We start from the raw sequence: 13,263 nt of genomic DNA, 5'->3' as shown, positions 1-13,263 counted from the left end.
CGCAAACCGCTGGAACCGGGCAACTCAGATCTGGACGACCGAGTCGCCCCAGCCACCATCGACCAACTACCGGGCACCACCGGCGAGCAAGCTGTGCCGCCACACCTCACGGCCGCGCGGCCGCCGCACACCAAGTATCCCAGCCTGCCGCACGCCAAGGGAGGAGCCACCGCGCCCTCCGCTGCTCCGCGAAGAACGCTGCCTGCCGCCTAGATCCCCGGCCACCACCTTCGGAGGCAGACAGGGGGCCGCCGCCACCATGGAGAGGCCGACGGCAGTGGCGGCAAGGGGGGGATCGAAGGGATTCGGCCGGCGGCGGCTAGGGTTGGTATCCTCCGAGTCGCCTCGAGCGGGGGTCCGGGGGATATTATGAAAGTCCCCTGCCTTTTTTCTTTCTGAATTTTTTTTTAATTAAACTGCTCGATCCGGCTATCAATATTGCCGGTGAGGTAGGAGGTCACTGACAAAGATGGTTTTTTTTGCAAACGGATGCTGCATCCACTGACCATTCATGGAGAAGTCATCTGGGGTGGGGAGGGGGGTCACTTGTGCTTCTAGAATGTTAAGCACACCACAAAAGCCAACACTTTCTGCAAAAGCCATCAAAAAGCTCTCACCCAAGCAAATGGAAAGTAACCTTTGAAAAGGAAGGCTGGGGGATGAGACGGGAGAGGAGCAATTGGCAATTTGGAGGGGGCGCTCACCACTGGCTGCTGCTGTCTTTTGGGGGTGACGTCATGTGGGCTACCAACCACCAACTGCCACCGCCCATTGTATCACTATCCCCCCCCAGCCCAAAACCTTAGCTAAGTTCCCTCATCTACCTCCTGTCCATCCATTGCTACCATGATCTCCTCCCAAGTTGGGGACTAGCTAGTGGTCTTTCGTGCTCCAACAAAGATTCAGATTTCTGGAGAATAATGCGGGTTTAGGGTCATCGATTTGAGCGGTTGGCATGGCGCAAGCAAAATCTCTGGTGGGTCAGGAAGCTTCCCAAGCCTCTATCGATTAAAAGCGTGAGAAAGGAGCCCATGCAAATGGCTGCTGACTGGCTTTGATTAAATGATTCGATCGTCATGGATGTAGTACGACGTACCTCCGGGACGTTGTCTGCTGATCAAAATTCGCCTCTATCCGCTAGGAACCTGGTGAATCATCATCAGCTGTAAGAATATGGATGTGGGGCGCACGATCGTTCGCAGCATCTGTGGGCGGTGGCGGGAGAGAATAAATCACTTGGGTTGGGTGGAACTGTTTCGTCATCCGTGCTGCTTTTCGGAGGCTGTTGAGGGGTAAGAATAGATTTGCCCCCACTATCTGATTCAGGTGGTCAAATGAGAATAAACCTTTAGCAACATACCTTTGTTCACTGGGAATCTCTAATCCGGCCTCTAAGCTCTAGCTTTCTTTTAGACTCTTTGGCATAAGAAGTTCTGCCTCACTGTTTACATTTACCGACTTTTGTATACTGGCTTAAAAGTTATACATAAGGCGAGTATATACAAAACAATTTCTCATATTGCGAGTTGATTACAAACTCTGGTCAGTATAGGCTTACGTGGCTGTTCTTTAGTCTTTACAAATCACTATAGCTATAGTTTAGCATTCTCATGCATGGATGAACAGAAGCATCGGGTGGAGGGTTAATGTCATTTTACGTGGTTCTTCTTTCCAGCAAGAAAAACTGTAACTCTGAGCAAAGACTAATAATTGGTTGAGCCACCTGCCTGCCACACATTGTGGAAAATCTGTCGCTGCGGTCCATTTTACACAAAGCGCAAGTTTTCCCAGCCTCACAGGCACGTTTCAACGGAACTATCTCCAAGATTTTGTGCAGGTTTTCATGGGCATATCTCAACAAACCTATCTCCCAAGATTTCGAGGGTCTTAATTATTGCAGTGTGTTGCCACTGGGTCCGGCTCCTTGTGGGGGCCATAAGGGCATGCGATTTGACTGCAAGACAAACCTGTTCTTTCCACAGATATTCTTCGGTTAAGCAAACGCTTAGCTTGTCATTTGCCAGATACTCGTCTAAGCATACCAATTTTAAAATGATTGAGCTGGAGATCCTAGAGAGATCCAATCTCCGAGGCCTTGAAATATTTGCTCTCCTGCATGCATGTGACTGAACTTCCACGAAGGGGGCATATAATTGAGATTTGATCAAGTAGGAACAGCCACAAAAGGGTTTGTTCGTTCCTATGAGGGCAGGTGTCACGTGAATATGCTTTAGTAATACAGATCTGGTGAAATGTGTGTACTGCTGATACTGACTACTGCATTATCTTATTTTGCTTAGTTCTACATGTGTGTGACTTATTTTCTGTAACTGCTTGTTGCAGCTTAGTTCTTTTGTCATCTCATATTCTGCATAGAGGGGCTTACATGTGGAGGAAAATGAGGTATGCATCTGACAACCTCAGCTTATTTATAGATTACATGTTTGACTTTCTCTATATTTTCGGAACATTTTATTTTTTGAAAATTGGTGTTCAGAACGTTATGGGGCGTGCAGCCACTTGATTGCCATGAAAGTCCAGTCATCTTGTGTATTACTGCCTTAACAAAATTAAGAACAGACATCCACTGGTATTATAATAGAAGTTTCCTAGCCGTTCTTATTTGCTGGCCTTCTTTTTTAATGTGAAAAAATTCAGAGGTGATGAATCCTGTAAAAGATGGGTAGCGTGACATATGGCTACAAAGGAAGAATCGACACCATTTTTTACCTAGTGCTTTGCTTTCGTTTCAAGATTAGCGTTATGGAATATATATATACAGAAAAAAAATATCTCTGCTCAGCATTTTGACTTTGCGATGGCATCGGTAATTTTGTGTTAACACTAACCTTTCTTCTATTTTCACAAAAAAACATGACGTTTAAGAATAAAATCTGCCACTTTAATGATTATATCATGATTACTCCAAACAATATTGTCACATTTAAACTCTTCTCCTACCACGAATACCAACTTTGTGCCTTGCTTGCTCACAAAGAAGGGAACTAGTATACCATCATTTTGTAGCAAATCCTTTGCATGAAGTGACGCGCTTCTATATATATGCTTTCTTGAAGGAATTTCTGAATACATAACTCCAAGTAGACTATAGAATTTCATGAAACTCCCACAAAGAAACTTCGTGCAAGAATCACACGTTCTTGGCATGTAATATCATACCTAACCTGACTTTCAACTATTGGACGTCCTGGTATGAATCTTCGCGATTACTCCCTCCGTCCTATATTAAGTGACGAAATATTACATGTATCTAGACGTTTTTTGTGTATAGATACATACCATATTTGAGACAATTTGAGTCACTTAATATGGGACGGAGAGAGTAGTAGTTTATATTTTACATATTGAACATTTGCACTCTAGTTAAGATTTTCTGAGGGAAAAGTTGTCAATGTCTGATTCAGCTCTTAGCTTTTGACCGCTGCCAAGTGTTAGCTTCATCATAGCAAAAATAGGTTAGGAATTGTGTAGGAATAACATGCTAGTAGGCCGGCACCATCGCCCATTGCCCATTGCCCATTGGTGTAAAGTGCAAGACAGTACTAGCTGGACTATATTTTCAATAATGCAATTTTTTAACTCAAAGTTCTATTTTTCAATGGAATGAGAAGAGATAACTAGCTGCGAAACAAAGATATATAATAATACTAGATCCGGTAGACCACTGATAAATATACTCTCCTTGTGCTTAAACCTCTGAAGGTCACTCTGACGGGCTTCCCACTCTTCCTCAAAACCTGAAGTTAGCCTAGAAAAACCATACCAATCCATGATTAAACTACTAATTAGCCCACCAACCACCACTCTCCAGCCCTCGAGACACACCACACGCCAAGCTCTGACCATTAAGTCATTAACTAACTAAAAAGATCCTCAATCCATGGCTCCATGCATGCCCCTCCCCTCTCTCCCTCCATCTCCATGGCACTTTATCCCCTTCATTAAACACCTCTCCCATCCCTTCTACCTACCTACCTAACCAGAGAAAAAAAAGGGCATCTCACATGCTCCCCACTCCCCCCTCTCTACAAGACAAAACATTTTTTTTGTATATATTATACTTATAAGTAAAGTCCTTCTCATGTCATGTGCTTGCAGGCATCGAAGAACCTAACTTCCCATAACCACCAGCAGAGCACTGATCACTCTCACTTTCACCAGTGTCCATCACTCACTCCCCAGCTTAATTTGCTTTGTCCCACATCTCCGCCAACCCCAAGAACATCTCTATAAAAGCCAAAATTAAGGGCATGTGTTTGATGAAGAACTTGCCATGGTACACACATTAAAAGAAAGAAGATGCAGGTTTAGGTATAGCATTAAAAGAGGCAAGCAAAAGTAGTTAGGTAGCACTACTAGTATAGCCCGAGTCATGAGCCCAGATGACTGATGATGCACGATCAATACACTAATTTGACCCAGGCTAGCTAGCTGCAAATGGAAAAGAAGAAAGAAGAAGAGTAGATTTAATTTCCTCATGAACATGCTACAGAGAGCTACTGATGATAGTTAACTAGTTAAGCATGTGTGGGTTTAGTTAAAAAAAAGTAATATATGTCCGATCGGTCGATTCCCTCATGTCAATGTTACTGTTTACTACTGGGACTACTAATCCTATATTACTATTGGCCTCCCTGCTCTAGTGGCGCGATGAATCTGAACATGTGCTGCCGCTGCGCGCTGGCCTGCTGCTGCTGCTCAGCGGCGCCGCAGATGCACCCTTTGCCGCCGGCGTCGTCCTGGAACAGCCCGAGCCGGTTCAAGCACAGGCACACCGCCGCCGCTGGCCGGTCCGGCTCCTGCGACGTCGGCTGGTAGGGCGCGAGGCTGATGGAGAGGTTGAGGTCGATGCCGAGGCCGGCATGCCGCGACGGGGGCGGCGTGGCGGACCCGGACGGCTCGTCGTCTTCGTCGCTGCCGCTGCCGCTGCTGCAGGCCGGGGGATGGTCCTGCTGGTGGTTATGTCCGGCGGCGGCGAAGTGCGGCTGGAGTTGTTGTTGGTGGGGTGGCATGGCGTTGGCGGCGGCGGCATTGAGGGGGCGGTGGGTGTGCGGGTCGACGCCGCGGGCGAGCAGTTTGCGCTTGATGTGCGTGTTCCAGTAGTTCTTGATCTCGTTGTCCGTCCGCCCCGGCAGCCTCCCCGCGATCAGCGACCACCTGCACACACGCACGTGAGTACCCTATGAGAAACACCATTGGATCGATACAAGAAAAGGAAGAAAAACTAGTAGTAGTAGACACAGTAGTACATACTTGTTGCCGAGGAGCTGGTGGAGCTTGATGATGAGCTCGTCCTCCTCCTCGGTGAAGTTTCCCCGCTTGAGGTCCGGCCGCAGGTAGTTGATCCACCGCAGCCTGCAGCTCTTCCCGCACCGCAGCAGCCCTGGAACACCACCATGTCCATGTTCAACACTCATCACTCATCGGCCCTACTTCTTCGGCATAGCCGGTGGATTCTCTTCTAAAACTCTACATACCTGCGGCTTTGGGGAGGGATCTCCAGCACCCTTCGCCGTGAGCCTTGATGTAAGCGACAAGGCGGCCGTCCTCCTCCTTGGTCCACGCGCCCTTGTTCGTGTGCGCCTTCTCGCAGCACGGCGACCTCCCCATCCCGCCCACCGCCGCCTCAAATCCAACGTAAATATATGTTGGAAGAAGCTCTAGCTATTGGCCGGTGTGTTGTTGTTGGTGGCGGCCGGTGCGCGCGAGCGAGCTTTTTGTGAGCACTACGGAGAAGAGAGGGATGCAAAGGATAGAGGGGAGCTGGTTTTATACGAGCTGAGGGAGGGAAGAAGGGCCCCATTGACGCGGATCCCTCTGGGCCATTTGACCGAGTTGGTGACGACGGGAGAAAAGGAAGAGGGTGGGGTGAGTGGTTGAAGGAGCCCGGCCGGAGCTAGCTACGAGTATTGCGTATTGGGGGGAGCTGGATTTGGTAGGTAGGTAGGTAGGTAGGTATGCTGCTTCTTCTTCTTCTTCTACTCCAGTGCGGGGTGCCATGCCATGCCAGCCGCTTGTCCTATGCCCTTCCCTCCGTCCATCACTTCTCGCTTTTTTTGTTTTGTTTATGTTTTATTCGTTATGTGGTTCTTTAATCTATTGGGAGGGGTGGGTGCTTGTGGTATGTGTACCCGGCGAGTGTACCTTATTTGTGAGTTGGCAAGTGGGTGTGCAGGGATTGATGGGAGTTGTGTGCGGTTGGGTTTTGCTCCGTTGTTTTGGAGGGATTTCGGTTTTCTTCTTTCTTTTTTAATGGTGAAAGACTGAAACGTCTCTTTTTTGTGTGGCTTCAATCCGTGAACAACCAACAGTTGGTTAAATTGTTTGCCTTACGACGTTATCCGATTTCGCATTTCTTTCGTGGCCTTTTTCATAAGCCATAAATGACAGACGCAAGTAAGAGAGAATAAGCCAACATTTGTTCATGAGGGACCGTTCTCTATACATTATCTATCACGAAAAACATGTAGACGTAGCACAAATTAGGGGAGGTGGGGGGGTAATCATTGCTTATTACTGGTATTTTGCTACACTATATTTCCACTTCTTTATTTTGTTTCAATTTTCCTGTTATTATTGGTTTTACATTATGACTCAATGGCTCATTGTTAAGAATTATTAATTTACACTATTCATTACTTCTAAAGCACCGAACGGTTGCCTAGGCAAACCGTTGGGTTGCATTTTTGCGCGCTCGTGCTTTTCACCGAGCGGACATGACTTTTGTTCGCATTCCTCTCGGACGGACACCCCTTGTACCACTATAGATAGTGGATTCATCATCAATGGAGCCAAGATTTGGAATCATTACATTTCATTCCAAATGTTAACAACATTTGACTCTGCGAGAAATACCAATCGAGACAATAAAGGAAGGAAGAAGAACAGAAGAAAGGTGAGATGATGAAGATTCGCGTTACAATCACCCTTTGGACCTCTCTTGGACCCTTCACTCGTCGTCGTTGCCGCCATCGTTGCGGCCCCTCACATAGTGGTGCATGACATCGCTCCTACTGTGGCTATGGCTCCCAATCTAGCTGCACCACTACACGACGACATGGTCCTCGATATTTTGAAGTGGTAGTGGCGATGGATGAACGGTCCGGGAGAGATCCCGAGGGGTGATGTAACGCGAATTCTCGCCATCTCTCCTTTCTTCTGTTCTTCTTCCTTCTCTTGTCTTGATTGCTCTTTTCTCGTAGGGTCGAAGTGCTGATAATGTTTTGAATGAAATGCAATGATCCGAACTCTTGGTTCCATTGATGATCGAGTGGTACAAGGAGTGTGTCTGTCCGGGAGGGAGGTGAGCAAAGAGTCACGTCCCCGGCAAAAGCATGACTGAAAATGCAGGCCCACGGTTTGCATAGGCAACCATTTGATGCTTTACATTACAAGTAATGGTTAATCTAAATAATTAATTCTTAACAGGAATCAGTTCCCAATGGTTCTACACGCACGTACACATCAGCAGCACATGGCGACTGACACAGTATATGCTCAATGGCTATGAAAAGTGTTTAATTAAGTGTTTATTCCCTTCCTCAAAATTATGCTATGTAAAATATTTCCTGGCTCACCCACCGACATTTTTCTATCACCCCACGCTAAGCTTCTCTTTTCTGAGATTCTAGAAACCCATATCAATCAATCCCTTCCAGCAGCATGCATATGTCTTTCTTTGTGTGTGCGATCGTGCACGAAAGGGAGGGAGAGAAGCAAAAGAAAGGGAAAGAAGCAAGGAAAGGAAAGAATCTAAATCGATTTGGTGAGCTACCCTCTAATAACCCCCTCCTCCCTCTTGATATGGATAGCAACTTGTGGGCGATCCTGTGTTTTTCTTAATGCATGGGATCCACTAATATACTATTGCTCGATCCATATTTCTCATCTCCTAAGTGCGTGCTTGGTTGGTGTGCATGTTTGCAACTACAAGCAGCTTGCATCGGAAGTCGCACTCCCAGCCACAGGCGTTATTATGTTCGCGTGGGACTTATAAACCCAAACGAAGAGAATATTTGTTATTGTTACATCATAATTAACATTTTAACATGGAGTGCATAAATTGTTGCCAGGTAAATACTATGTGGTCTAAAGAAAAAGGTTTGAATTTAAGATGATTTAAACCTTGCACATGCATGCGAGACGGTTTGAATTTAATTTGGCCTATCCTACAAAGTTATAAAAACCTTGGTTTAATATCGATAGTCTTTTGCACACGTAGTGCTGCAGCCCTTTTTTCCTGAAAAAGAAATATCAGAATTCATGCCCAGTCTGTGTAAACCTTGTATGAAAATCTCACAGGGAAAATTAAGATTCCAAGCCTAGGGAATAAGGTTGTACTACTGTCCCTGATTGCACTCCTGGAGTCTTGACTACACAAAGTTCTGGTCACTCTGCCCTATCTGTTCTTCTAAGCAAAAAGTGTCATTCCAAGGACGATGTTTTCCCGTAGCCTTAAGAATTTGTTTACTCATATGGGTTTGGTGGTGATAGTGGTGATACAGATAATAGTTCTAGAGAATAATCCGTGGTACTGTCCCATCCCTCTGGTCTTAGGAAACCTCTCACTACTACATGTATACTAACACATATTTGGAACTTCTCCTTTGAAAAAAAAGAGAAACTTCTTGATATTAAGAAACAATAGCCTATCAATTCATTTTTCTTCTGTTCATTTTCTCTTGGATCTATACGAACACAAACTCAGTCTGGGTGCACACACATATATAAGTATCCAAGAACAGAGAAGAAAAGGAACAGGACAAGGCTTGTTTTGGCCTCTCGTGTGGAATGGGTAGCTAGGGAATTGATTGGCGAGGAATGACTCCCGGTGGTTAGGTAGGTTTTGCTCTTCTCCTCCTTTGTTGGGTTGTGTGTATGCCTGGCCAGTCATTAGCTAGCTCCCCATGGCACACAAAGATCTGGTAGTAGTACCAGTACTGTCCAAGGAAAGGCAGAGCTTATTAAATGCATCCATCACCAACCTCTCACTAACTCACTCACTCACTCACTCTGTCTTTCTCTTTGCTTACTCCAGCACCATGCATCATCCATGCACAGGAGCAGTGTACAGTTTAGTAGTACTAGTAATGGCACCCTCCCTTCCCTATGAACTGATGATGAACCCAGTCCATCAGAAGGACACTACAATGTCAAACTCAAACATCTAGGCAAGTGACGGTAGCTTCAGTGTACAGTTTATGCATGAACTGATCGAACAGAGAGTCCTGGGAAGTAAAATTTGTGTCCTTGGCTCGCGTAGACCTGGTCCACGCAGGGGGTTATGACATCCTAGGAGGAAGGAAAGAGGAGAGGAATTGAAGCACAGAAGCAGCTGCTAGCTGAGCCTGCTGCTGCCTGCTGGTAGTGCTAATGTCATGAATGTGAGGCTGTGAGCTACTGTTACTCTTGGCCATATCCAACAGGCAGGTAGGTAAAGTTTCAGAGAAAACAGAACAAGAGGTAGGTAGTGTGGGCTTCAATAAATTGGCTCACCTGCACCTTCTCTTCAGAACTGAATGCCTATAGCTTTGCTGCTGTCTCAGTCGAGACGGCGTGTGGTCTCTCTGTGGGCTTGGGAGATCCTCCAAATTAAGCCGGCCTGAAGGTACGTTTGGTCAATGCAGTATATATTAAAATCAAGATGTTTACTTAGCAGTTGGTACTTACGTATGTGTACAAATATATTCCCCCGTTCCATAATTTTTTTTCGAAATCTTACATGTATTTAGACGCTTTTTAGAAATAGATACATCCATTTTTGGACAAGTTTGAGACAAAAATCATGAAATGGAGAAGTACCATCAAGCGAGCAGTGTCACCATACATTTGGCTGGAAAAGTTTTCATGGCACTTTCTCTGAGCAACCATGTCACAATTAAAGGTAGACCATACCAGGGAAATATCTGCCCTGTGGTGCTGACCTCTGGGACAAGAGATGGACTACGCGTAGAAATGCCAAGAAAAGTACCTTTACTTTTGCATGCATCAGCAAAAATGCAGGTTAAGTAAACGACGATGAACTAAATAATTTAATTAAAGTCCATGGAAAAGACTTGGCTTAGCTACTCCTTAATTAGTCCTTGGTTTTCTTGTTGCATGCAAAGGCAATTGGCGCCACATATAAATGCACAATAATGACGTGTGTGTGTATGTCCCATGCATATAGACATGACAAAAAAGGGGTAGATATGCTTTCATCTTCTTTCCTTTCCAATTACGCACGTACATCCACGTGAGGTTCACCCCTCTAATCAATCATGCATCATATAAGTTTTTCATTTATTTATTTGTTATTGCGGGCAGGGTTTGTTAGGCCGAAGACAGAATAAATTCCCTGAATGACAATAAACTTCTATGGAGAAAACAATCGTTCGTGTGGAAATGTAAATTCCAAGATTTAAACCTTGATGAAGGATATCGATCCTCTTCTTTTTCATTGGTTTTAATTAGGAGAAAACCAAAGATCTTACGCGGCAGGTTCATCAGAAAAAACTCAAAAGAGAAAGAAGTCACTCATGCCTCGACAACTACAACAAGGACTCACTAAGAGAGTGGTACGGTTCCGTACACACGCTTTTCCTTTGATGACAACGCTAAGCATTCGTTCCTATTGGAAGAAGAGCTTCCTTTTCGATTTTATGTCATGTTTTTTCAAACGGAAAGCTTTGAAGGGGATTAAAACTGCCGTGATTTTGCAGCAGCTAGCTCTTCCAGACACAACGTTGTTGTACGGTCATGTCGTCCGTACGGTCGAAAAGGAGAGAAGAAGAAAAAAAAGGTGAGGGAGAAAATGAGAGGCATGCAGGGACTAGCTAGAGTAGAGCATGACAGCTTTGACTTGTCAAAAATCCCCAGCCGAAACGTTTCTAAAGATTGATCGAATTCGTGTTTGGTACAGATCGATGCCTGTCAGGATCGAGCATTTAGTGTAATTTCGGTTGCTGCCTTGCTTTGTTTTGTTTTTCTTGAGATCAACAGTGTGCCGCTGGGTACAGCATCATTATTTGTCTCTGTCTTTGTTCTTGGCAATATATATAGAGCACTTGTGTGTTTCCACTTTTTTCCAAAATAATAATGTGTTTTCTTTCGTTCTCTCGGTTGGCCTTTTTTTCATCTTATATTTTTGCTTTGATTTTTTTAGGTTTTGTTCATGTACATGTTTTCTTTTGACTTCGTTATGGATTTTTGTCCCGCAGCCAGGTTCTACTCCCCCTCTGAATGCTCCTTTCTTTAAGAAAAGAAAGACATTTATTTCCATCCCTCAAATTGTTGAAAATTAAGCGCGCAAATAATTCATAAAGCTTGTTGTATATATTTTTTGTCCCGGAACTGTCAGCACCCAATCTGAAGCGGTATTAGAGCATGTACAATGTAAGGTGCTAAGACAGGTGCTTATGAAAATAAACCAAGCACTTTTTTAAGCACCAGTGCTTATTTTGTAAAGAGGAGGTGCCAAGTTAGACATCTGCTTAGTCTAAATAAGCATCAGTGCTTAACAAAAACCGGTTAATTTTTCTAAACAGCCACCTAGTCATCTTGTATTGTACATGCTCTTAGTGCGGACATGTCATGGCGTTGGCCTTGCATTTTCCACAGAAGCCTGCTATAGCACTGCTTTCTATTTTAGAACAAAAAAGCATTAATTTCAATGTGGCAATTTCCAAGTCAAAATCATGGCAAATCGGCATTCATACCGTTTTATATGAGAAGAGGAATCATTGATGTCTGGTTTTGATAGTTGGAGAAGTTGAAAGAAAAAATACACACAAAAATGAGAAACCATTTGCTTATTTCTTGAAAAGTTTTCATTATAACTCTGCATGGAATGCTGCCATGTACAAGAAGAGCACGTCCCCGGCGTCTGGTAGATTAAATCTGCCTAAAGTTAACCGAAAAAGAAACATCACCTGACAAATCAATTCGTCCAAAGATTTTTCAAGGACATTGTTTGTTCGTACAAGGTGAACCGTACGGCAGGAAGAGAGCGACACCGGTTTCCTGTTTAACTGATTTCTTTTCTGGCTTGCTTGCTTGTTTTGTACGGCATGTTTTAATTTGGTCGAAACGACGGATGATCGATCATTAATTTGACCTGGGAGAGGTTAGGTTCCGGTCTCCCAAGAGATTTTGATTAAACGGCTGCACGGCAATGTCAGTCGAACACCAAATCCTGATCGACCAGATCATGGGATGGACGGCTGGATGGAACTTGTCAAAGGCTAGGTGATTGATTGGCACATTAATTAACGAACGGGTGTGTCCCGGCCGGAGCATGACGGCTCAGCAATGGTCACCGCCGAGAAATATACTCTCTCTCCGTTCCTAAATACTTGTCACGGAGCATGACGGCTCAGCAAGATCACCGCCGAAAAATATACTCTCTCCTCGTTTCTAAATACTTGTCATGGTTTGAGGAACGGAGAGAGTCCTTAATATGTACATGCTCTAGTTTGGGTGTCACATACTACTATCTGATGATTTATTAAGGATTGTGTGGTCTGAAGACAATTCATATTATTGACACATGTATCAACTTGCTAGTACTTTCTCCGTTTTTTGAAGATCTACTTATTGAGGTTTCATTTTGACTAATAATTAAACAAATGATACGTGGGTTACGTGCTATAAAACTATATCATTAGACTCTTATTCAAAATATGTTTCTAATGATGTAAAATTCATAACACACAATCCACATATTATTGACCTAACCGATGGACGAAGCTAAACCTCAAAATGCATGAACACCATTGTTTGAGAAATTGAGAGTAGCACTGAAAATTTCAATTTTCTAGCAAATCCAAATTGGGTTGTGGGTCTTGTCAATTGTCAGTACTATCAAACTAGATTTGAGTGATTAGAGGGCCCAATCCCGCAACTCAAATCACGATGCTTCTTGCTCATTATGGTAATTCGGATCTATTACATCAATAAAGCACACCCAATTCGTCACCGTTATGTTCTGACTTTTTTCGTTTCCTTTGCTCCCTCTAATTTGGATTTGAATCTTCCTAAGTTAACGAATATGCTTTTGTCAACATTTGTTTTTCCTGGAAATTGCAACTTGTCTGTTTTTCTGGTTCAAGAGCACTCTGAGGTACAGTACGAATAAGTTTTTCAGGCACTGGATTTTCCAGAAAAATACCAGGTCAGGTATGGATCACACCAAACATATAAAGATACTACAAAGCTAGGTCACATGTGAATTCTAGAGAAATTCACATGCCAAGCATCAGGTTC

The 13,263-nt window shown here is 44.2% G+C and overlaps 1 protein-coding gene across 1 annotated transcript; it reads right to left on the bottom strand.

Moving 5' to 3' along the window:
- Positions 1-4,312: 4,312 nt before the first annotated feature.
- On the bottom strand, positions 4,313-5,806 carry LOC100835967 (transcription factor MYB8). The gene is made up of 3 exons (XM_003576186.4): positions 5,499-5,806; positions 5,275-5,404; positions 4,313-5,178 (listed from the first exon to the last, which is right to left on the bottom strand). Exons 1-3 carry the CDS (start codon positions 5,629-5,631, stop codon positions 4,644-4,646), a joined length of 798 nt encoding a protein of 265 aa, XP_003576234.1. The 5' UTR covers positions 5,632-5,806; the 3' UTR covers positions 4,313-4,643.
- Between the last annotated feature and the right edge of the window lie 7,457 nt (positions 5,807-13,263).

Source organism: Brachypodium distachyon, chromosome 4 (genome assembly GCF_000005505.3).
Source record: "Brachypodium distachyon strain Bd21 chromosome 4, Brachypodium_distachyon_v3.0, whole genome shotgun sequence".
In the NCBI taxonomy this organism is placed as follows: domain Eukaryota; kingdom Viridiplantae; phylum Streptophyta; class Magnoliopsida; order Poales; family Poaceae; genus Brachypodium; species Brachypodium distachyon.
The sequence above is the reverse complement of the archived record's forward strand: the minus strand, read 5'-3'. Positions and strand labels throughout refer to the sequence as shown.

Coding starts and splice junctions, on each gene's coding strand:
- LOC100835967 (XM_003576186.4), bottom strand. CDS start 5,631: ATGGGGAGGTCGCCGTGCTGCGAGAAGGCGCACACGAACAAGGGCGCG. Junction 5,405..5,498: donor ATCCCTCCCCAAAGCCGCAG/GTATGTAGAGTT, acceptor GTGGTGTTCCAG/GGCTGCTGCGGTGCGGGAAG. Junction 5,179..5,274: donor CACCAGCTCCTCGGCAACAA/GTATGTACTACT, acceptor GCGTGTGTGCAG/GTGGTCGCTGATCGCGGGGA.